The 25,686-nt window shown below is 41.0% G+C and overlaps 1 protein-coding gene across 3 annotated transcripts; it reads left to right on the forward strand.

Annotated features, from left to right (window-relative positions):
* Positions 1 to 1,961: 1,961 nt before the first annotated feature.
* Positions 1,962 to 24,720, forward strand: scml2 (Scm polycomb group protein like 2). Of its 3 annotated transcripts, XM_035160241.2 has the most exons (15): positions 2,036 to 2,085; positions 5,658 to 5,706; positions 6,069 to 6,138; positions 6,374 to 6,442; positions 7,354 to 7,424; positions 7,790 to 8,024; positions 8,688 to 8,776; positions 8,867 to 9,110; positions 19,085 to 19,398; positions 19,727 to 19,859; positions 19,983 to 20,189; positions 21,305 to 21,478; positions 21,598 to 21,813; positions 22,098 to 22,249; positions 22,836 to 24,720. In XM_035160241.2, the coding sequence occupies exons 3-15, from the start codon at positions 6,117 to 6,119 to the stop codon at positions 22,959 to 22,961; spliced, it is 2,052 nt and encodes a 683-aa protein (XP_035016132.1). In that variant the 5' UTR covers positions 2,036 to 2,085; positions 5,658 to 5,706; positions 6,069 to 6,116; the 3' UTR covers positions 22,962 to 24,720. The 3 variants fall into 3 exon arrangements, with proteins under 3 accessions (XP_035016124.1, XP_035016152.1, XP_035016132.1); XM_035160233.2 differs by lacking the exon at positions 5,658 to 5,706 and having other exon boundaries at positions 1,962 to 2,085; XM_035160261.2 differs by lacking the exon at positions 5,658 to 5,706 and having other exon boundaries at positions 1,962 to 2,085; positions 19,730 to 19,859.
* The last annotated feature ends 966 nt before the right edge of the window (positions 24,721 to 25,686 follow it).

The raw sequence follows: 25,686 nt of genomic DNA on the forward strand, positions 1-25,686 counted from the left end.
AGACAAAATAGGGAAATTTAATTTATTTCTGAGATAATGTAACTGTCTCAGATCTGTGTTGTAACTGGGTCCAGGTTCAGCTGCAACATCTGACTTTAAATGAGTGTTGAATGTCATGTTATATTGAGAGAAGTGCAAAGAGTCCTGATCAGATCAGATCAGACTGGTCCCACAACGAAGAAGTTAGCTTAAGCATGTCACTCCTGGGTGGGCTCAGCCACCAACCTGTAGCTAAATAGTCGAATGTCGTTCCTGCAGCGTCTGAGCTCCAGTCTTTTCATCCAATCATGGCTTTCAATCCAATGTGAGATTGGATTTAGGCCAATCGCTACGCGGGATGACTTTGGAAAGCACCAATCGCGGCGCTGCTTTCCATTGTGAGATTGGATGACGTACAAATATTGGAGAACAGTTATTGGTCCCACAATGAGGAAATTAGTGTAAAAGCTTATCATACCTGGGTGGACCACCAACCTTTAGCTTAATAGCCAAATGCTGTTTCCGCAGCGTCTAGACTCCAATCTCTCCAGCCAATCGTGGCTTTCATGTCCAATGTGATATTGGATCTAGGCCAATCGCTATGCAGGATGACATTGTGAGATTGGATGACGTACACAAAGAGTAAATTAGCATAAAAACATGTCTACCCTGGGTGGACTCAAACCACCAACCTTTTTGTTACCAGCTGAACGCACAATCGAAAGCAGCGTCGCGATTGGCCCTTTCCAATGTCACCGTGCATTGTGATTGGCCTGAATCCAACCTACTTGGAAATAAACCTTGATTCTGACCCTAATGAGATTCAATCTCATTTATCACAATTATCAAAATAAATGGCCCATTTATTCAAAGTTATATATTATTATTGAGTTTTAGACTGAATTTTTTCTCCTGGATGAAGGTTGTGGTTTTAAACTTCTTTACAAGCAGAGAATGACAAACACTTGATAAACAACAGAAACATTTAACAAATCTGAGGTTGATCCATTATGTGTTATTCTTCCTCAATGTAAACCTGGATAAGCATTAAATCAAAATATCAATATTTAACCTTTGTTATTTTGATGAAAATTATATTGAGGTTATAAATGATACTGTTTGATCACCAAGCCATAAATCAAAGTAATGGATTGAAATGATAGATTGATTTATAAATTATTGTAACAGTCGATTATCATTTACAGTAACACAAATATTATACTGAAAAAAACCCAATTCATAACCATTGATAATTATGACGATAAATGCCCCACTTGGTAAACTTGAAACTATTGGTTGATTTATTGATTATCGCACAGTCGATGATCATTTAAGTTATTTATCAAGCTTAAACTTATAAAATGTGACAATTTGCTGCTTTTTCTCTGTGTTTTGTTGCCACTTGATAAACAGCAAAAACAAATGTGTAGTTGATCAATTATGTGTTAAACCTCCTGACTGTGACACTACGAGCATTATATACATATATCAATATATATTGAACCTTTGTTATTTTGATGAAAATTATATTGGGAGAATTATTTATATCTTTTATCGCCAAGCCCCAATTAAAATGAAATGATTGAAACTATTGGCTGATTTATTGATAATGGTAGAGTTGATTATTTAAATAAAGTTAAACAGCGAAAACAAATGATATAATATAACAAATCTGTATTTGATCAACTACGTGTTAAACCTCCTCGCTGTGCTTACACCATAGTTATCAATACATATCGAACTTCTGTTATTTTGATGAAAAACCTTATTGCTTGTGTTATTGATTCCTCACCTATGTGTCATGTCTTTATCTGTCTGTCACCAGCTTCTCCTGCAGGAGGAACAGGAAGCTTCACATCTTTTCGTTCCCACGTGACCTGTAGTTTAACATCAAAGCCCAACCGGACACTACATCCTGCTCATTAATTAATTCCCCCCCCTCTGTGTCCGTTATGTGAGTGAGTGAGCGGTTGTGTGGTGGGTTTTTTTTTTCCTCCAGTGGAAAAATATGAATTACAGCACTGCGTGGTGGACATGCGCGGAGCTGCAGCGAACATGGCGGCTTGCATCTGATAGAAAGTGAGGGGATCTGCTGCTGCTCGCACGGTTGGTACCACTCATGCCTCGTTCTTTTACACCCACCCCCCGCGTTCGATTCCCCTCGCGTTTGCGTTGCGGGCTGCGGTGAGAAATAAGGAGAAAAAAAAGAGCGGACGTGCTCGCGCGGCCGTAGGAGCGCGCGGTGCAGGGGTAGATGGCACAGCGTGTTTCCCCGGGAGCAGCAGCCTGGTGCGCACTGTGGCTCCTCTGCAGATCCTCCCTTTACTGGCTGTTTTACACTGAGAGGAGGACACCTTCTCGTCCCCGCTGCCTTCTAGCGTCGCGTTGTTGTTGTTGTTGTTGTGATGTAACGTTAAGAGGTGTTTATAGTTAATAACCAGCACCGTCCCGCCCACTAAACGTGACCGAAACCCAAACCAAAATGCGTCACGCACTTTCCTTTCACGTTCCAATGTTATTTTCTGCTTGTTCAGCCTCTTTTTCTTTCCCCCCAGTCAGACACAAAACTGAGAAATGCTCCCACTGATGCTTCCTGGTTCCTCACAGGTTTGATGTAAAGCGTCTAAAAATGTTCTGCTGAAATAAATAAATTAAATATCCAGGCTGTATATTGATGAAATTACATGTTAAGTGATCCTGGAGGTGACGCCCTGCAGCGGCTCACACCCCTCAGCAGCACTCATGCTGGATTTATTCTTTATTCTAACAGTCAATTATCATTTCAATTGTTTATGAAGCGAATAAATCTGAATCTGGTGACTCTAACTTCTAAAATGTAGTAATTTGCTGCTTTTTCTCTGTTTTGAATCCTCACTGTAAATTTGATAAATTATTCTTTTCCAAATATCATCAAGATGCAGGTTCTCATTTGTGAGGAATTGAGAAACACTGGATAAACAGCAAAGCATTTTATAAACCTGGGGTTGATCAATAATGTGATAAACCTCCTCACATACATCAAGCTGAGAAATACTCTCATTGATGCTTCCTGGTTCCACGGAGGTTTGATGTAAAGTGTCTTAAAGGTTCTGCTGAGATAAATAAATTAAATATTCAGGCTGTATATTGATGAAATAACATCTTAAGTGATGATCCTGGAGGTGAGGCCCTGCAGCAGCTCACACCCCTCAGCCTCGCACCAGCTCTAATGGTTGATTTATTAATTAGTGTAACAGTCCATTTTAATTTCAATTATTTATGAATCAAAAAATCCAAACATGAGGTGGCTGTAACTTCTAAACCCACTTTTACTAAGCTCCCACAGTGGATCAATATATCAATATATATTGTGATAAAAATTACACTGCGATTATACTGTTTTATAACAAAGCCCTAATGGATTGAAACTATTGGTTATTATATTAATTATTGTAACAGTCAATGATCATTTAAAATTATTCTTCAAGCAAAACAAATCTAAACATGGTGGCTCAAAGTTCTTAAATGTGACAATCAGGAAATGTGATAAATGATTTTGTTATTTTTCAGGTGACGAATATAGATATCATCAAGCTGCAGGTTCTCAGTTGTTTGGATATTTTTTTGTCTATAAAATATCTTTACAATCATTTGGAAAAAGTTAGAAACCAAAAATACATTTTGAACTGCAGCAAATACTGTATGTGGCATTTCAGATAAAGAATAAAGAGTCTATTGAACTAAACTTTTGACATTTTCAGCATTTTCTGACATGTTATTAACTAAATGATAAATCAGTTAATAAAGATAATTATTATGAGATTATACAGCGTTGACAATAGTGATTAGTTGCAGCTCTTACAAGTTTGAAGAGGCAGAAATCAATTGTGAAGATAATGATGAAAACAGAGTAAAGTTTATTTCTGGTTGTTTATATAAATTTATCATTCTTCAGATTCTTTAGATTTATTCTTAAGTGGAGAAACATTAGAAGTTAAGGCCATATTTATTTGCAGAAAAACATGACTTTGTGTAAGCACTCCTGTGGGTGTTAACATGTAAAGTGGGACAATTTATCTAAAACCAATCACTGTAAAATGAATCAAAGGTCATTTTAATATATACTTGACTAAAATGTCAAATCTGAGTTGGCTACTTGACAGAGAAAAGCTATTTGCTTTTATTGTGAATTTACTATTTTTGGAAAGATTGAACGTTGCAGCCACGCCTTTCATCTCTGTGAAGTTTTACACAACTTTAACAAACTTTTATAGACTTATTGAATTAACTTCTTGTAAAGGCAATTGACTGTTTAATTAATTAATAATTAATTTACTTGTAGCTTTAATGTCATTGGAAAATGCTTCTATTTTATGAGAAGTAACACAGTGAACTAAAATTTGTGTGAGCAACAAACATCTAAAAAGCAAATCCCTTGTAATGCAGCTTAAACATATGCACTAATAGTTTTTTTTACTATCATAGCAAAGATATTTCTGTGCAAAGTATAGTTGAAATATTATCTGTAACCTTTGACAGTTCCTCATATCACACAACAGTTAAACCGGCTCCTGAAACCAGGTCTGGGGTCGTTTTTCAGGTTTTTGAACATCACACTAATCCCAGATCAGTGGCGGCCTAAGTGGAAATGGAGGTTGTAAAAGTTAAGTGCTTCCTGGTCTTCGGGGCGGTTTTGTCTGACCCTCTTGAGTGAGGCAGACAGACCAGTGCAAACACTGGAGCAGTCTGAGGCAGAGCGAGCTGCCGAGCTGGAATCCTTTTCATGTGATCCAGCAGATGTCCCACATCCACACGTCTTAATGGCTTTTTATGGCAGCTTGGAATCTTTATGGCTCCTTGTGACTCAATGGGTTTCGCTGCAGAGACAGAAGGGTCTTCAGAGGGAGGAACAGCCACAATGCTTTGCAGATGCTAACATTTTTTAATCCTAAGTAAAGGAGGCTTTGTTTGGCCTCTGGAGAGATTTTAACCTTTGGGATTCTTGGGATTTCATTTGGACTGGATCACTGTTTTTGATGCTCTGCGGCCTTAGACTGTATCCCTGCTCCTTTTGGACCTACACTATGAACGCCCTGTCCCTGCAGTGGGACCGTGCTGAGAGTTTTTGCAAACCTGATCTGGATGTTTGTGGTGGATTTTCAGCATAAACAGTGTGGTAACAATTGTATTTGATGAGTTGTTGTTACAGTGCATCAGAAGTTAATGTAGCAGAGCTGCTAACTCAAAGAGTTTGGCCAGAGGAGTTCATATGGACAACACATGCCACTTTTTATTTTGAAATGCTCTTGCATCAGCCATGTTGTTAGTGTTCATGCTGCATGATAATTATTTATTGTGCTCACTCATACAAGTAGATGTTGTTGTTAGGTTCTAATGCACCGGTTGTAAATGTTGTAGTTGGAGTTTTGATTTGAAGTTTCACAAAATTGTGGAATATTATCTCTTTGGGCGGAAGTTGGAAGTAACAGATTAGATTGCATGATACAATCGGTAAAATGCATGTGCGCCTCTGTTCCTTAGGCCCGTCTGTCCCTATAAAGTACAGACTAACAACCTAGTGTTATGTTGTTGATGTTAGAAATATGTAGCTTGACGTATTTCTCAAAACATTTTTTAAAACACACTGTTTTTCTGCCATGGATTGATTCACATTTGGTGCTGAATATTTCCTGCTGCAGGGCTGTGAATGTGGGATTGAGTCAAAAGAAGCTACAGCCTGTTTTCATGGTAATGAAGCAACGTGTCACTCTGTGTTTAGAACAGAAGAATAACTTCTATCAGGTTATGGCCTCTCAGACATTACTTGTTAACTGGATCAGTCTATTGTTGAGTACAGAGTCCAGAGTACATCTAAAAGACAAGACAAATTGCTTGAAATACAACATATTAATGAAACATATATAATAAAATACAAAATATAAAACGTACACCTGTGCATCTTATAAATCACATTCATAATAAAAAAAAAATTAGAAATAGTAATTTCCCAGGATATTCAGTTTACACTACAGGCTACATTAGAGCAGGTCTGTGCCTTCTGGCATTCTGTGAATATTCTGGATGAAGTTGTGTATCTGTCTCTTTTGCAGTCGGTCTGACTTCACCTCCTCTGCAGCGGCACTTTGACTCTGGTCGTCATGGGCCGAACTCCACACAGAGGTAGGTCTCCACAGGCTGCCGGCTACTACATTCTCATATTAACAGGCTTCACGAGACAAAAAGCTCCCAGATGTAATTTGAGTTTTTGCTGTTTGGTATTCTGGACGTTTATTTTATTTTTTTTCTCAGAACTATTACAGTCGGAGGTTTAATGACTTCATTCTCACAGTAATTAAAGTCTGCATGTCTGAAGCTCCCAGAGTGATGAGCGCTTCAATCACTGTTTTGATTTCAGATCAAAAAGAGGAGAAGAAGGAGAGGAGAAGCAGCATCACAGCAGGCTCTGCCCTCGACAAATCCAACGGTTGGCAGTTTTCATTTCTGGCTTATTTCTTTTCATTGCTCGTCCTTTTATTAATGATTCAAAACTTTTAAAGTTATTTGTTGTTTTTTTTTATTAACCCAGTTATGTCTCAGTACTTGCATCATCAGTGATCAGTGGGCTGTAAAGTATTTTTCAATAAAGTCTAGGGTGGGTTTGACAAAAGCTTTCACAAATTACACGTTAATCTCTCTAACAAACTCGTTTCCGAACATTTTTTCTTGTAAATATGTTTCTTATAAACCTCCGTGAACTCTGCAGATTTGGCATAAACAAGCATCAAATTGTCATTTTCCTCTCTGCAATTAATTTTACTTCCAAACTGGCACTAGAAGGCCCGACAGTCCCCTTCAATTCAATCAAGCTGCACCGAATTGCACACACTCACAGATAAAGATGCCTGATTTGATTTGATCAACGTTCCTGCATAGAAATCGATGAAAAAGTAAAAACAAATCAGCCCTATTTCACAAATTTAAAGACAGGTTTAAATATTTCTGGATCCAATCCCTTTGTCCATGTACACGCTAAAATTAAATGGGTCTATTCTCGGCTCATGTCTCATCCATCCACCAAGATTCATGGAAATTCATGCAAAATATTTGTTTTTGTGTGTATTCCTGTTGACAAACTAATAAGCTCACTGGCAGAGGTGACAATTTATTTAGGAACACATTATAATGATTCACTTAAATGAGACTTATTCTTCTTTTGATTCTTGCTTTATGACGATACTTAAAAAAATTCTTCTTGAAGTATGTCTCAAGCCCGACAGACTCCTATTTTCCAGTAAAGAGCTCAGATTTGTTAAGGTCCATAGTCGTCACTGCTGTGCTTTCGTTCACACTTTCTTTCAGTAATCTGTGGTTTGTTTCTTTTGTTTTTCTTGCTAGAACCGTTCAGCTGGGAAGATTATCTGAGACAAACGTCCTCCGTTGCAGCTTCGCCTACATGCTTCAAACAGGTAGCTGATCTGTAACGTTCTCGTATCGTTTCCTCGTGCTGTCTCCGTAGATGATATTCTGTTTTGTTAAATACAGTCTGCTGTGGACAAGCAGCTGAAGTTTGGTGATATTCTATGTTTTGCTACTTGTCAGCGAAGACCAACAATGATCTTTTGTATTCCTCTTCGTCACGCAGCTCCATTATTGTCCAAAAAACATTAAAACACATCAGTTACCGATTGTGTTGCACCTACTGACACATTCCTTCATTATGAGGAACAAGAGCACAGAGTTCTATTTTAAACTGAAAATCACAATGTAACGTCAATGATCATACTGGTCATCGCTCAATTTGACCTGAGGCTCTCTTTGTGTTCCTGTGCAGTCCAGACTCCCCCCCTCCAACGACTTCAAAGCAGGTATGAAACTCGAGGCGCGGGACCCTCGCAACTCCAACTCGGTGTGCATCGCGACGGTGATGGGCATGATGGGTACTCGTCTACGTCTGCGGCTGGACGGCAGCGACAACACCAATGACTTCTGGCGGCTGATCGACTCCTCGGACATCCAACCAATAGGAACCTGCGAGAGGAACGGAGACATGCTGCAGCCCCCGCTGGGTGAGAGATCCGAGTGTTTACATGTCATTGTTTCAGTTTGGGGTTTGTTTGTTGTTTGAATAAATACATTTGATTGAAAAATTAACAAAATTTGTTGCAATGCACAATAAGAGATGAAAGTGATGTGATATAAATGAGTATTTGGCGCTTACACCCTTCATGATGTCATTGAAAGGGGGTGTGGCTGCATAGGGTGTGGACACTGCTGGTGGTTGATGGGATCTAGAGAATCCTGTTGATGTGAAGGAGATTAGATAAGTGGACTCAGCATGACTCGACTAGGTTGTTGAGCCAGGAGGAGACTTGGGGAGGAGGTTGGCACAGAATCACTGAAATGACATTGACAGAGAGGAGAGCAGATTTAAAGTTTGGCAGTAATGACATGATTGGCTTGTTGAGATCATGGCAAAATCTGATTGGATTAACGTAAACACCACCAGCGGTCAGCTGATTAGAAGACGCAGGGCGAGTGATAAAGAAGTGTAAAGAATGATGGAAATGAGGAGAAATAAATTGTAATTTATGAATCTGTGAAATCTCTACTCTTACAGAAATCCAGTATTAACACAAAGAAATAGATTTTCACAATTGGCCACAATAAAATAACCCACAGAAATATGAAAGAGAAGGTACCTCGGTTTAAATGGAAATGTTGTGACACAGGTTTCAGGATGAACGCCTCCTCGTGGCCCATGTTCCTGCTGCGGACGCTGAGCGGAGCGGAGATGGCCCCTGCCTCTGCTTTTAAGAAGGTAACAAGAACCAGAAGGTTGATACCAACAAGGCCAATACATTTCCTTATTGATCCTGAAAAAACAATTTGTGTAAATTTGTGTGTGTAGGATCCAGCCAGCCCTGTTAAAAACTACTTCCAGCCTGGTATGAAGCTGGAGGCGGTGGACAGGAAGAACCCCTACTTGATTTGTCCTGCCACAGTGGGAGAGGTCAGGGGTCAGGAGATTTTCGTCATGTTTGACGGCTGGCGAGGCGCCTTCGACTACTGGTGCCCCTTCGACTCCAGAGACATCTTCCCCGTCGGCTGGTGTTCTCTGACGAAGCACAGCCTACAGCCGCCCGGAAACTTCTGTAAGTTCTTCTTCTTGTGTATTGCTTTGTGTGAAGTTTGTTTTTGACTCATGGACATTGTGAGTTCCACGTGATAGGAGCAGCTTTGTGTGTAAAGAACAACAGATGATAGAGCTGGTGCTGATACCACAGGTTAGGTAATATACTTACAATTAAGCCAAAACCTCCCGGATAAGAACGCTGGCATCTTTTATATTTGTAGCCAGAGTCAGCACAGTTGTGTTTGAGGGGTGGAGTTTCAGAATCAAGGTCCCGCTGATACACATGCTCAACCAATCGCGAGTCCTTCTCAGCTGTCAATCATGACATTTGATCCTGCTTTTAGAGCACGTTACTATAAAACTTAACTTAACTTAACTTACAAACATCAGTGTGATAAGAACTACTTACAATGACAGCAGCTGTAGTTGAGAAAAAATGTATCTGGTGTGTATTTTGACTCCGTAGTGTGGTCCATGTCTTATCTGTTAACAAGGAGGAGACAGAGTTTATGACCTATACTGCAGCCAGCCACCAGGTGGCGATAGAGACGCTTTTGTTGCTTCACTTTTGGAGAGCAGTCATGTCCTCAATCTTTATATAGTCATTGTATTTCCAATAGGAATGAAGGCAGAAACTATACAGTCTATGATCTAGATTAATAAAAGATTATTATCTTCTTGCTGTAATTCCATTAATATGTAATTCGATATATATAATATATATATATATATATATATAAATGTATATGTGAAAAGCAAATGAATATTATAACTAGCTAAATTGATTATGTTTTATATACTAGAATTTCTATAAAATGATATTTCAGCTCATGTGCTTATAAACTGTGACCAAAGTTCATATAAGATTCTGAATATTGTTCACTCCCACAGATTTCTTTTAATAACTCTACATTATTTTCTTTATCAGACTCTGCTCATTTGGGTCAATAGGTTATTGTTGTTGTTCTTATTGTAGAATGGTGTTGTATCACTGAGACGTAATCTGAAAGGAGATGATCCAGTTTTCACCACTAGAGGGCAGCACAAGCACAGATTCTGATGTGTCTGTTGCATCGTTACAGGATCAGAAGCTGTTTAGAAACTTGTTTTGTTTTATCGTCCATGTTGTGATAAAGGTCTAACTCGTAATATTTACTAATAGAGTCAGTGTTGGGGTTGTGAGGCCTGACTGTAATTTGTGCGATCTGACAATAGGAGCAGAACAACAATCACTGATACTGAGTGTGTAAAATATTAATAATAGATCATGCAAGTGCAAATTTGTCTGAAGCCTCTTCGGATAAAAGAAACAAATATTTTACCACTTTCTTCTGTCTGTTTTCATATCCTCCTGATTTTTATCTCTGCTAGGGGAGATTATGTTTTCACCCGTCAGTTTGTTTGTTTGTTTGTTTGTTTGTTAGGATAGATCAGGGAAGATCCGTAAATTGTTTCACTCTTTCTTTAACATTGTGGAATAAACATTTTCTCCAAATTCCCAGGGGAATAATTCATGGATCTTGATAACGAAATCAGGCACATTAAGGGAACTAATGACCTATGAGTGTGTTAAATGTGATGAGGACTCTTGGTATGAACTCTTCTGAATACCGTTCTTGTTCCATTCTTTTTTTTAACCCCTGAACCCCAAAGACAAAACACTTCCTGTGTCTGCAGAAATTAGAGCTTCAGTTGACATTGTTCAGTGCAGGCACATCTGAACTCATAGTTATCAATCTGGATGTAATTATACAGTAATTACACTCTGCAGTTACAGTTGCGTGTCTCCACATGAGTTTCTCTGAAGCTGTTTAGTTTCCTTGGCAGATATTTTGACATTTGCCATCCGTCAAAATCACTTTGACGAACGGCAGCGGCGTCTTAAGATTCTGAAGTTTGTGGTGTGGATAAGGTTTAGCAGGGGTAATAAATATCAATCGTCCTCTTCGCTGTTAATGTTACATCAGCTCCAGCCGGTTCCTCCCCTTCACCCTGTCACTGGTCAGGGAACATGTGGCTCTGAGTAGCCCAGGCTGTCTGTGTCTGTGCACTTGTATATTTTTCAGGACCATTTTGAGCATAGACCTTACGCAGTGAGGACATTTTGGCTGGTCCTCACTTTTCCAAAGGGTTGTTTGAGGGTGAAGACTTGTTTTAGGGTTAGAATTAGGTTTAGATTAGGGTTATGCATTTAGTTGTGATGGCTAAGATGTTGTTATCTCTTTAGAACTTGCACAGATCTTGTCAGGATTCCCTAATGGGGAACAAAGCCTGGTCCTAATGAGACAAAACATAGTTTCTAAGGTCTTGGTTATAGTTAGTGGTAAGATTGTGGTTAGGTTAAGGTTAAGGTATGAATTGGTCATGAATTGGGGATAAGGTTTTGGCAAGGCTGTTCAGAATAAGTGGAAGTTAATGCCTAACAAGGATAGCTGTGCTAACTTGTTGTGAGTGTATGTGTGTGTTTGGGTTTCCTCCTCTCAGTTGATGGATGACAGCAATTTCACGTCTGTCATAACATGTCTGGACATTCAGGTCTGGACTTTCTCCGGACTTTGCCTTTCACACGTGAAGAACGCCTGCAGCACGTAGGAGGCAGGACGTGACGTATTGGCCGTTATCACCGAAAGCTCTTGAATGTCGTTGTCTTTCCAAGTTGACATCTTCGCCAGCATCTTCCATGTGCACGGCTCCTCATTCTCAACCGGAGATATTTGTATTCTTTTGGCTTTTTCACTTTTGTGTCCATCACGTGTTAGAAAAGCTGTGCATTTTCTAGATATGTTCCTGCTGAATTGCCTAGTGGGCTCATTCGGACATTCTTGGAGTTTTTACTCAGGGGCTGGCGGGAAAAACTCTGGAGAATGTCTGGAGCAACTGACTCTGACATTTGCGATCTCGCATACAGCCCCTTCGTATAATTTCAGGAGAATATCCAGAGTGCTGTGCATGTTACAAAATAGCTTAAGTAAAATAAATGACCACAGCAGCTCAGCTTTTCTACACGTCAGCACTGCCAATCTGAAGGGTCTGCCCTGGTTTGGAAACAACCCCAGAGTTTGTGGCAGTTCAGTACGACACAGACCGAGGCAGCTTTGTGCAACAGATGCACTCAGACGTGTATTTCAGCGACAGTCTGTGCTTTCAAATGAGTGCGAGCGCAGTTTGGAGAGAAACAGACGTGGAGGAGAGGATCATGTAAATTAGCAGACAGCGATGTTTGTGTGCATGTAAGTGAATAAGTAGGGCCGGGTTGAGGTGTTAATGAGCGTTAATTAGCTCCGCATACGAGAGAGGCAGCGAGGATCTGTAATTACCACTACATTTAAAATTTCTAATTAGCTTTCATCAGATTTGTCCCGTTGTGAACCGCATACGTATTTTTGGTGAGAAGCTTCAGAGGATTTCTAACGCTTTTTGAACAGTTTGTGCACGAATCATCATTCAAAAATATTTTTGGATTTGTAGTATATATATTTTAATTTGTGTTTTTGTGTGATGTCTTTGTTAAACTGGGTCAAAATGCAGGATAATCCTTTTTGAATAATGTATGAAGAACACAATGTCTCCATACAAGTAGAAACAGATGCTGTAGATTGTATCTATTTAGGGCAAAATAACACAGCTTTTGTCAGCTTATAATTTATATTAGGACAAAAATGACCTTGTAGACATGTATTACATTTTTGGGGATTAATGTAGATGGAAACAATAGTAATGTATTTTGATACAGGCCTATGTTATCAAACAAAACATATCAGTGTGATCTTTTAAAAGTTGATAAATGTATTGCCGCCTTTTGCTGTAAACTCATAGATTTTTTTATTTTACTGCAACATTAACCTTCTTTCATATTTACATTGAATAAACAAATCAAACTCTCAAGAATCCTGATGTAAAAGTAAAATAATTATACTTAATTTTTTTATTTATCTTTTATTTAACAAGGAAAGTCCTGTTGAGATGCAATTTGCCAGGATGTCCTGGTCAAGTTGGGCAATGAAGGAAAAAGTCTGAAATATATAATATAAAATAATACATTTACACAATTAGCACATCAACACCAGCTTCTGCCCTCATCACCAAAAGCTCTTAAATGCTTTTATTGGTTGGTCTTGTCTGTGGTTGGCACAGCTTTTTAATCCGGAGGTATTTGTTTTCGTTTTGTGTTTTGTTTGTTTCATTGCATCTGTCACATTTTAGAATCATCATGAAGATGCTCATTCACTCCTGGTCCTGGTCAGTCCTGCGGAGTATCTCCTGTTGTTTTTGTTTAGCTAAAGAAACTCCTCAGAATGTCCGGAGGCTCTCAGTCGGACAGTTGCGTTCACAGACACACTCTTGGAAATTTACAGGAAAATGTCTGGTGCTCTGTCTGAAAGCAGTTTTACACACACACAAAAAAACATACTAAACACAGGAAACAGATAAAAAACAAAGACGATTCAACATAGGCTTCAGGAATCAGTGCCTCGAATTAGTCTTGGAAAACAAAAAGCAGATGTTAAAAGCCCAGAACGTTGACACAAGATTTAAACAGGCCGAGAGAGGATGACGATTCAAAGTTCAGGATACTTGTCCAAAAGCTTTTTTCCTTTCTTGAATTTGCATCGTAACCGTTCAAGACGTTTGTGCGATGAAGGGACTTTTCCCAGGCCGGCTTCCTCCGGCTGCTCTGCTCCACATTGTTCCAGAGCCGGGGTGACATCCGACCATGCCACTGTTTCCTGACGCGGGACCTGGCCATCTCTCATCAGGGGGAATGTCTGAGTGGGCTATAGGGTTACAACTGAGTGTGTGTGTGTGTGTGGGGGGGTATCCCTCTGGGCCGTGAGAGAGCGAGCGAGAGAGAGAGAGAGCGAGAGAGAGAGAGAGAGGAGAGAAGAGAGAGAGAGAGAGAGAGAGAGTTGAGAGAACGCTGGCTTCTGTTTGCGCCAACTCCAGAAGTTTTGCCCCTTTCACCCGTTTCAATCAGGAACTCTTCAGATCCAGTTTAACCTTTTACGCCCCCCTCTACCCCTCTTCCTACTTCCCTCTTCCCATCCCCCATCCGCTCTCGGTGCCCCCGCCGTTCACCCCTCTCTCCCCCCTGCGTCATCTCCCCCCTCCCTGAGAGACTTGCTGAGAAGCAGGTGACTGATGTAGACTGTCGATATGGCCTACAGATAACATGAATAAAGGGCCGGACCCCCCCTCTCCTCACTCCTTCCTCACCACAACCCCCCACCCTCCTCCCTCCTCCCTCCCTCCCTCCCTCACTCACTCTATCCAAGCCTCTATGCAAATCCAAACACACACCCTCCTCCTCCTCCTCCTCCTCCTCTCTCCTGTCCATTCATTGGAAGGGAAGCTTTGCATGCTTCGACCAGCAGCAGCAGCGGCAGAAGCAGAAGCAGAAGCGTGGGCTTTGTTGTGGACTACTGCCGGCAGAACAGAGAAGGACGAGGCAGAAAAACAGAAAATTAAGTGTAGACGAGGAGAGAGTTTTCAAGCTGGGAAGAGAGAGAAGTCCAGAGAAAAACAGACCAAACACCGGCTGAAGCAGAAAGAGTTGCACCAAAGAGGGAACCAGGAAGCAACTGTACTGAGTGACTTGTATTGTTCCAGGCTTTACTATCACCACCGCTGCTGCTGCTTCTGCAAATACTTCTGCTACTGCAAAGGACAGTAGCTGTGAAGTTTTTTGGAGGGGGATTTCCTGGTGAGTTTCAATTTTGCAAAGTTTTTCTTTTTAGATAAATGCAACAAACAAAAAAAGTTTGTACTACATGTGTTGTGTTTTAAAGAATGTTTCATGATTAGTTGTGCAGATTTAGTGAAGGGAAGTGGAGGCACATTAATGCAGCAACAACATGTTTAATGAGACTTTAGAAGTATTAATACTCCTTTGGAGATTCCCTATAATGTATTGAATTAGAATTAGTGAAAACTGCAAATACTCAAGTCAGTTCAGTCAAGTTCTGAATTCAGGAAGTTGTCAGGTCTTAAAAATAGCTTGTTTATGTTTGATACTTTTCACATTTTATAATAAAAGTGAATCTCATTGTCCTGGTAAAGCAGAAAAAAGTAAAGTGAGGGAAAATCATGCTTTCCTTGTTCGTGGTGCAGCCGCCTCCTCGTTGAGAGTAAATTTATTTTTCTATGTTTTTTTTAGATTCATTCAGATTCACTGTAAAGAGACCAGTGGCCCCCGTCACTCAGAGAGTCTGGAGATTTAACAGTATCCTCTGCGGTAATCAAGTTCAGGGCTGCATGTGTTTTTGATCATGTGCTTTTTGTGTGTAAAGCTTCGGGAATTAGTTTGCACAAGGCTCAGGAGAGGATTAGTGGATATCAAATATTTTCTCTACACTAATTTTATGCATCTGTCAAGTTAAGTTCAACACTCACACAAGTCACATTCGGGACTTTATTTGGTTCTTTTTTTGTCTTTAAGGCTTGAGAATTTGTGCAGGGACTAGTGTTGTGGTTTTACTCTGTGGCCTGAAGCTGTTTGAGGCACTTCCCCTCCTCTGTTATCTAGTGTGCAGTCACACACACACACACACACACACACACACACCACACACACCTGAATCTGCAGTTCATGAGTGCCATACAGCTTTAAATCTTCTCGAAAGAACATCCTGTGTGTGTTTCGACTGTTTCCATTGAGGCTGCTCGCCAGTCAGGGGTGTGTGTGTATGTATATATGTGTGTGTGTTGGGGGGTGTAATTAGATGAGAGGCAACTCTGTGGTGCCCCTCCCCCAACACCCCCAGACTGTAGACACACTTCTCTATGACCCCGTTCTCATGCGTGCATAACACACACACACACCCATATCACACACAGAGACACACAGACACACACACACGCACACGTTTCCTCGGGCTGTGGCTTACTCGGGTCATTGGGTCGAGTTGGAATTATATCGTCATGATCAGTACCATATGTCTTTGTTTGGTTGCATGCTGGATTCCTTACTCACGTTTTTTTTTTTAAGCTTTTTTGGGGAAGATCTAATTATTGATGTTCAGTTTTAGTCAATTTACAGAAAACATTTTAGATTTTAACCTTAGCTTTGGGCTCTTGTGCGAATCGTGTTTCTTTGGTTTGATGATTAAGTCAAATAGTTTTTTGAGCAAAGACACCAGACTTTTTCTGATTCGAGCTTTGTACATGTGAAGATTTGCTGCTTCTCTCTGTTTCGTGTCATTTTAAATTTAATAATTTTGTCTGGTTGAGAAGAAATAAGCAATTTGAAAACTTTGGTATCTTGGAAATTGTGATATGTATTTTCAATTTGTCAATTAAACTTTCAGTAGAGCGCATATCTCCTTAAAGGCTCAACACTCCCCCTTATGAAACCACATGAAATTTCACTAGCGCTGCATTTTTATTTGGATCTGCACCAAATTGCACACACTCACAAATATCAGTCCCCTAAACGTATCTAAATATCATTCATTATTCTCTGAGAAATCAATGAAAATGTGTTATTTTTAAAGTATTAACGTGCAATGTTAAAGAAATCCTGGACCTGCACTCTGATCCAGATCCACGCCAAAATGTTTGTTTTCTTTTCTGACCCTGAGGGTTACGGTTAAGTTTCGTAATCCATCCTGTAGTTTTTTAATCTTACTAACTAACAGACAGGGAAATAAACATAAATTGTTGGAGGTAATAACTTTAGCTGGTGAGTAAAAAATAACCATTTTGAAAACTTTGGGCTCAAGGAAAATTGTGAATTGCATTTTTAATTAAGTAAATTATTGAAAGTAGGTGGATATGTTTAAAATGATGATATTAGGTGGTTGCAGCACTAATATCAAGTGAATGCAGTTGAACATTCAGCTTTAAATGAGACCCAAGCGGAGGAAGTTTCCATGGCGACCGATTGTGAGGCTGCATTTTAGGGGAAACGGTGTATAAAACCATAAACAACACATTTGAAATAGTTCCAGTTGATGAAATGGTGCATCCATTAAGAAACACAGCGCTCTGGTCTTAAATTATTCACTCTGTGCCGACACCATATAACTTCAATGAAGCTCATGCAGAATACATGTGACACCGTCGGACAGTGTGGAATAAAATTAGCGTGTAAGCAGCTCTTCTTTGAAAGTTAAAATCCAGAGGTGATTAGTCTTTTTACATATAAACTAATATATGGTAGAAGATGACATTTATCGGTGAGGTGGAAATGGTGCATGTTGCTGTCACATAATGTGAAGGGATTAGATTTTCCTCCCTACAACAGGAGCAGATCAAAGAGGCCCCTGACTCAGATTCCCCGGGTGCGTTGAAACCCACTGATACTGATTGGTACCCTGCAAACAAATTTTGATCTGCCTTTGTAGGGCTTATGTCTCGGGGCTCAGTGTGAATAAGTGTGCCAGTGTTCGCGCAGGTTGGCGCTGCCGCTCCTCCCGTGTGCGAGCTTTGTGCGACTGCTCCTGGTGAGAAACTGAACTCTCGTCCTCTGAAACAAAACACTGCTCCATTCTACGCCCACTTTCACTCATTTCCCAATTAAGCAGCTTTCAGGGTGCCCCGGCCGGCCCTCGGAGAATACTGTAAACCTTCCATAGTCGCTCCACATCGCCTCAGTGAAGGAGGCTCTAATGAAAGCCCCCGGCCCCTTGAGAGTTTCCACATGCTCTCACCAAGCCAATGCATTTGTATTGAAATAGGAGATGGTTATCTTCCTCTTTTCCACCCTTTCTCTCTCTTATTTTTCTCTCTCTGTCTTTCACACATTCCCCATGATGATTGTGTGATCGTATCACAGAGTCACGCTCAGGCTAATGAAGACAGCGGCAGCGTGGTGGGGCCACTGCTTTGTGATTTATTTTCTCTTTCTTCCGAACAATGGGTAAAACCTTTTCACACTCTATTTTCACTTGCTTTACATTTGAATCCTTAAGCTGATTGACATTTTAGAATCCTCTTAATTTCCAGGGCAAAGTCTTTAAGTGGGAGGTTATCTGGGATCACAACAGGGCCTTCATGTATTGTTGCTGGATTTTTTTCACCTCTGCAATGAGGTTCTGCTTTTGTCTTGTTAGTTACGCAAAAAAGTGCTCAACCGGTTTCTGTGACATTTTGTGGATTGGTGGGACATGACTCAAGAAGTTTCACTTTCTTTAACATTGTGAGATAAGGATTTTTAAGCATGTTTCTCAGAGAATAATTCATAATTTCATTAAAAAAAAAATTGACATATTTAGAGGACTAATATTTAGGAATGTGGGCAATCTGTTGCAGATCCAATGCAAAGAATATATTATTAATGTCGGTTGCTTATTGCTATGTGTTGATTATTCGCATTAAAACTCTCAAAACACCTTCAAGTGGTTTAGTTCAACCACAGAAACTGTTCAATACACTCAGATACAGTCTGTTTTTTATATTATTTTCTTTTCTTTATGACCACTCAAAGCCATGAATAGGACAAAACAGAATTTCTTATATTGACATGAGAAATTACATTTAAAATTGATATTGTAAGTTTATTGTCGTATAATGGGAATCAGGCCCAAGAATCCAATATCTTGCTGTTTGAGGAAGGGTTTAAATCGGATCAACATAACTACTGTTTCTGTTGTGTTGCTGGAAGCCGAGGGTTTGATGAATTCTGGAGCAGGCAGGTCTCTGGGGGCTCGTGACTTTTGACTCTGATTTCGGTGCAGGGAGGGGTTTAATACAAAGGAGCTGCCAATCTCACAATCCTAACAAATCTCGTCTGCAGGGCCAGTGAATCGTTTCCCTGTGTTGTGTCTCTCTTCACAAATGTCTTCATCAGTTTTGAAAAAACAATTTAAATCTGGACAAACTCCTAAAATACTGTCCCTTAGGTGTGAGAATGAAATGTGACATATTGTTTGGTGCCTGTTGATTATTAAGTTATCTTTTTCTCCTATTATTCTAAATGCAGGAAAATACAGGAAGAAAAACAATATATTATTTATCTCACCTCCTCTTTCTCCCTTCTTTGTCCTATTTTTCTAGTTACCCTCCCTGGTGCACTCCTTGCCCCTGTTTCTTCCACCTCTGCCTCCCTCACGACACGTCGCTCCTCGTCTACCTCCTCCTCCTCCATGCAGACCTCGTACCGACTGCCCAACCCCTTGCCACCCCTCCCAGTTCGAAAGGGTGTCCGAGGTCGCCGTCCCAAATCCCAGACTATTGCTTTGTTGAAGGCAGCGGCCGAGGCGGCGGCGGCAGCGGCAGCAGTAAATGGGGCACCGCAGAGCCCTGCCAGGACTGAGACTCAACTGGCCCCCAGACCACACAAGAAGAGAGGGCCCAAGCCCAGGAACAAGGTGAGATGTCAGAGGAGCAGTAATCTGTTATGCTGTGGGCCAGCGACCCTGTCATTTTATGCTTTATGCATCATGGCAGAAATGATTTTGATAAAGTGGAGGCGAGATCAGAGGTGAACTTTTCAAGGAAAGACAGGGGGGGGAGCTTTTGTGGATGTTTATACCTGAAGAAAATGTACAGAGGAGAACAGCTTTGTTTTGTGCTGATGTGCATTTGGTGAATAGCGGTGAACGAGTTAAGGCACAGCTCTTGATAAATCATTAACTAACTGCCTTTGTAGGTTGCAGAGAGTAATGAGAGAGGGTTTGTTTGTTTTTTTTGCACCAGAAGAAGCCTCGGGTGGTGCAATCCCTGGGGTCATCATCAGTCACAGCTCCGCCTCCAGAGACCAGGCTGAGCTCCAGCCACGTCTCAGCCGACAACAACAACCATAGCAACAGCTCAAATGTAGTTTGCACAGGTGAGTCAGAGGCTTGAATGTGCGCTCGCGTTCTCGCGGATTCGACGCTTCAACCAAAATTGTTGGAAAAGTTTTGTTTTTATTCTTCTTTGCTGATGCTTCCCTCTCTGTGCGATGTCCTAGTTTGTGTCTACGTGAACAAGCACGGTGACTACGGCCCGAACCTCGACCGAAAACTCGTGCAGCAGCTGCCGGATCACTTCGGCCCGGCTCCAGTCAATGCCGTGCTTCAGCAAGCGGTTCAGGCCTGCGTGGACTGTACGTACCAGCCGTCAGTGCTGCTGTCCTTCCTGCAGAGCCAGTCCCACACGGGAGGAGAGGTCATCAGAGGTAAACGCAGTAAACAAGGATTTTATCTCTGGGAGGAAACCAAATGTATTCAATATGAAGTGATACAGAAACAGAGAAGAGGAGCACATTCTCACATTTGTGAAGCTGGAATCGTTTTTTCTTGAGAAACCACTTTAGGATTTAAAACTCATTGACATATTCTATCAAATTTTTTCTTTCTGACCAAAGTCAAAATTATAAAATGACTTCCTGGAGTCTTGGCTCATCTCAAGAAACTGTCTCCTATTCAGATATGATGTGTAAATTAATGGGCCTTAGAGGTGGGACAATTATATTATATTTGGACAGAGCCTGGCTAGCTGTTTCCCTCTGTTTCCAGTCTTTATGCTAAGCTAAGCTAAGCAGCTGCTGGTTGCATATCAATCTTCTCATCAGCTTATTTGCCAAAATGTTGAACTGTTCCTTTACAAAAACTCACTTTTGTAAAATGTCAAGCTGTCTGGTGAAATTGGTTTGAACTCACTCTCATTGTGTGTGTGTGTGTGTGTGTGTGTGTGTGTGTGTGTGTGTGTGTGTGTGTGTGTGTGTGTGTGTGTGTGTGTGTGTGTGTGTGTGTGTGTGTGTGTGTGTGTGTGTGTGTGTGTGTGAAAGAGAAGAGGAATAAAAGACAGTGCCTGTGGCAGCAGCTGATGCGAGCACCGTTCCTGTAATCAGAAGTGACATGTGCATCTAACCTGGTTTGGGATTCTGGGATCGGGTCTCCCTTGGGGGGCCAGACTGGGAAAGTTATGGGTGGGGTGGGGTTGGGGAGGGGGTTTTAATTTGTGGATTTGTGCAGGCTTGGCTTGGGTAGGTGGGTGCAGTGCAGAGTGTGGGATTGGGTGAAAATGTGTGTGTGTGTTTATGTGCGTGTATATGTGTGTGATTATAGAGAGGGAGGGTGATCACCCTAAAACACATCTGCTTTTCTTTTGCTTTGTGTGTGTGTGTGTGTGTGTGTGTGTGTGTGTGTGTGTGTGTGTGTGTGTGTGTGTGTGTGTGTGTGTGTGTGTGTGTGTGTGTGTGTGTGTGTGTGTGTGTGTGTGTGTGTGTGTGTGTGTAAATAGATACAGCATTCAGACTTATTTATGTTTATCTCCTGCCCCCTCCTCCAGTGCGGTCAGAGCATGGTATCCGCTACGTGAAGCTGCCCTCCGTCTCCAGTGCATCGTCGGTGCTGCGCTTCCTGGAGAACATGTGCCAACATCTGGAGAGCGACAGTCTCTTCAGCTCGCAGCCGTTCAGCCCCTTCAACAACAACACACGCTTCTACAACAAGACCAAATCAGGTCAGGGTTACTCTCCATTTTATTCTTCTGGTTTTGTTGAGGCAAATTATGAAATGACTCACTCCCACCACCCACTGCTCTCATTGTCCTTAACTCTGTCTCATCCTCTCTTGAAACAGAACCGGCTTCCCACGCTGAAAACGGCCTGCGCAAAGATGACACGACGAATGATCCCATCCCCAGCCCCCGCTCCATTCACGCCGCATCGGACTACAGAGCAACCAAGAAGGAGCGGCCATATTACCCTGGACACACCCACACACCGCCGCCACTCCGACGCGTCAGCTCCAACCCGGCTGAGCTTGATCCGATGTGTGCACACAGACGAGTGGAGGGTAGGATGTAACACACACACACATAAACAAACAGGACCAAATTTAAGTTTAAATGTTAGTGATACTAAGAAACATACAAACAACACAAAACATACAAAGAAATATCCATAATCTTGTGGTTTGCCATGCTGCTTGCCCGTGTTACACAAAACCCCTGCAGAAATACACATCCCTCATTCAAGTGACACGGATGAAAAAATGGGCAGATGCTTTAATAATTAATAAAGATATTAGGCATTGGTTTGATTCCTTTTTTTCCCTCTCACCCTCACCATCTTGAGCAGCGAGCTCAACAACAGGACCGGACCACTTGAAACAGGACAAGGAAGGTTCAGGGAACAACGCCTCTTCCTGGTCTGTTGATGATGTCATACGGTTTGTCCAAGAGGCGGATCCCCAAACTCTGGGCCCACACGTCGAACTGTTTAGGAAACATGTGAGTATTTCCTTCATGTGAACTTCTGTCTTTGTCTTGTTTGATGTTCGTCGATTTTATTTCAACCATTTAAACCGTAGGCTGCACATAAAGATGGACCAAGAGCCTCCACTTCCTCCCATTATCCAGACAGGAAGCTGTAAAACCCAGCCATCTTTAATATTTGGAGGCAGAGTCGGTAGTGATTGGGGGGTGGAGCTGCGGAAGCGAAGTCCTGCTGATACACATGCTCAACCAATCATGAGTCAGTCTCAGCTGTCAATCATAATGTTACACCCCATGTGGGGTGGATGTGGGCCAGTTCGGGGCCAAAACAATTAGGATAAGAACTACCTATAATGACAGCAGCCTTTGACTCTTTAGTTTGGCTCATGTTGGCTCACCCATCCACTAACATGGAGGAGGTTGGATTTATGACCAGTACTGGAGCTGGCCACTTGGGGGCAAACAAGACGTTTTGGCTTCACCTTTTAGGAGCTGTTATGTCGTCCATCTTTTTGTGCAGAGTATGATTCAAACCAGGTTTTGGAAATGGAAATGCCGTGAGGAAGTGTTTGTAAAGTGAATTCCCCCCCCTTCTTCACAGGAGATTGATGGCAAGGCTCTGATGCTGCTGCGCAGTGATGTCATCATGAAGTACATGGGACTGAAGCTTGGCCCGGCGCTCAAACTCTGTCACCACATCGAGAAGCTGAAACAGACCAAGCAATAGACGATAGAGACTCGTTCTTCTCTCACGGACAACCAAACACACAGACATGTATTATTCTGCAGGGACGTAATGCAGTGATCATCCACCTGAAGCAGGTCGAAGCCGCCGCTGAGGACGCCGCGCTCACGTCCTCTGGACTTTTTATGAATTTGGGGATTTTAGCAGACTGCCTGGAGTTAAGGATTTACACGCGGTGGGTATTTTATGAGCGGATTTAACTTTTTTGGCCAAATAAACAAATAAATACACAAAGATTACAGCTTTGATACCTTTGAAAAAATAAGTTAGACCTTAGATCTTGAGAAATAAAAATAGCATAAAGTAAAATTAAACAGTAATCAACAATAGTAATTACTACAGCCATGAGATGAACAATATTTATTAATGGAAACATCTTTCACATTATGACAGATACACAACACATAAATAGTATCAGTTCATCTGACCACAGATAACATTAGTGTATTAGTTCATGTTTTTTGCCTTATTATGAACTGGAGGCCATAATTTATCAGTTAAGTTACCTCTACATTGCCACTGTTACACACACAGACACACACACGTTGCTGTCACTGTATTTCCCCCCTGCTCTGCACTGGAGACTGTGAAAGGCATAGTTCAGGTACTGTCAGTGAACGTCTCACTGCGTCATTTCTCACGACGCTCAACATCGGTCTCTGTCACAGTCAGATTTCATTTATGCAAGTCAGTGAATGTATGCAGTCCCGAGTGTCGTAACTAACAGGTACTAAAACCAGGAAGGCTCAGAAGCGTTGGAGGTTTTTATTCCAGAGAAGACGTCTTGTTCCGTGAAGTCAGTCGTCCTCAAATGACTCAGCTGTTTTTCGACAAAGATCAGAAGTGAACTCTTTGCACCTCTGTTTATTTAAACTGTGGAAGTTTGACTTCAGAGGAAAACCTTCCATCACTTGTGATTCTGCAGCGCAGGCCGTCGGTGTAGGAAATCTGTCACTGAAGAGTTGCTTTCTCTTTTATTTGTCACGTGCTGGAAGTTGGACGATCATATCTGATTGAAGTCGGACAGTTTCAGCTTGAGCACTGATGATTGTATTATGCTTTGACAGACACACACGTGTACAATGACTGGAATACTGTCAGTGTTTTGACATTAACAGAAAGGCCCTTAAGTGTCAAGTTTTCCTGAACGAGTTAATGACGGACAACCTGTTTTGTATAAAGTCAAGCCAAAAGGTTGTTTTTTGATAGCATTTTGTACTGTAACAAAGTGTATCAACCTGTATCAAACTAAAGTGTAATCCTTTTTTTTCTGCCTGAGATAGTTTTTGTGTGCACCATCAAATAACTACTTACAGGGCTACGTTGTGTCCGAGTAATTATTCACACGTCTCAAAGTATTTATCTGTTGTCAGCGGCAGAAATACTGATTTTCTGAACATTTCAGAACCATTTTTCAAACCAAATCATGTTTGTTGTAGCTGCATTTCACTCGTTTGCTCTCCTGTCGTGGTGTCAAGTCCACACTTGAAACCATCTTGCTTTAAATGTTAAACTCAGGTTTTAGTCGGGGTTGATTCTTAGAATATGTTTTACATCATTCGCAGTAAAACAGACTGCACAATAATCAAGTGTGTATATTTTGATGCTTTGTCATCTATCGACCCGCAGCATTTCATGTGTGTATATATTCATAAATATATATATACAACTTTTTACTGTAAGTTTACTGTTTGTTAAATGTTTGATATGCGTTCACACAATTAAACATCTGTTAACATCCTCTTAGCGTTTGCTGCAGTTATAGTCCACAAGTTCCTCATTTGCCACAACTTTTTCATTTGCGATGCTATAAAACAGAGAAATGTCTCCTTGTAATCGATCTTAGCGATTGTTTGCAAATTAGTTACGACCAAATTGATCAAATAGTTTATGATCTCCGCCAAAGAGGTTATGTTTTGACCCGTCGGATTGTTTATTGGTCTGTTTGTAAGCTGGATTACGATTTGCCTTATATGCTTTACTGAGTACCAATCTTCTTGTTTTGTTGTCAGAGGAAACAAAAGAAAAAAATTGGTAATTTATGAGTTAAAGGGGGAAGGAAGTCTGAAAAAATAACAGCATTGTGTGTAGAATAAAAGGGTTGTTCTGCTCCCCTGTCTTGTTAATCATCTTTGGGCCCCCTCAGTAGTTTCTTGGGACCCATCAGAGGGTCGAGGTCCCTAGGTTGTGAACCTCTGGCCTGTCATTTCAATAGATTCCTTGAAAACTTAATTAAAAGTAAAATGAGAGATATTAGAGGATTTTAAGGGGTTAAAGTAAATTAAAAGGCAACATAAACAAACAAATAAATGAAAAAATAATGTTTAAGAGCACCAGAAGAACTTAAACTATGTTTATTGTGCAGGTGTGTGTATGTGGTTGTGACTTAACCTTTGACCCTTTACATGGGGGGTAGGGGGGGGGAGGTCAATGGATCTTAGACATCTTATTTAAGGAAAGTGACAGTTCAAAAGGAATCATTGTTCAAAAGATCAGCCAGTTCAAACATTATGATTATGACTCTGCATTATGTTGTTTCATGGTTCAGAAGAAAGATCCCAGCTCAGTGCTCATTGCTGAAGACTCACGAGTAATAAGGTGATAAACAATGTTAAATGATTATATGATGTGTAGCTTTAAGGAAACAGGAGCAGCTCCCCTCAGTGACACTGTGGACATTTATTTAATACAACCCACCTCAAATGAA

The sequence above is a fragment of the Hippoglossus stenolepis genome, chromosome 1 (genome assembly GCF_022539355.2).
Source record: "Hippoglossus stenolepis isolate QCI-W04-F060 chromosome 1, HSTE1.2, whole genome shotgun sequence".
In the NCBI taxonomy this organism is placed as follows: domain Eukaryota; kingdom Metazoa; phylum Chordata; class Actinopteri; order Pleuronectiformes; family Pleuronectidae; genus Hippoglossus; species Hippoglossus stenolepis.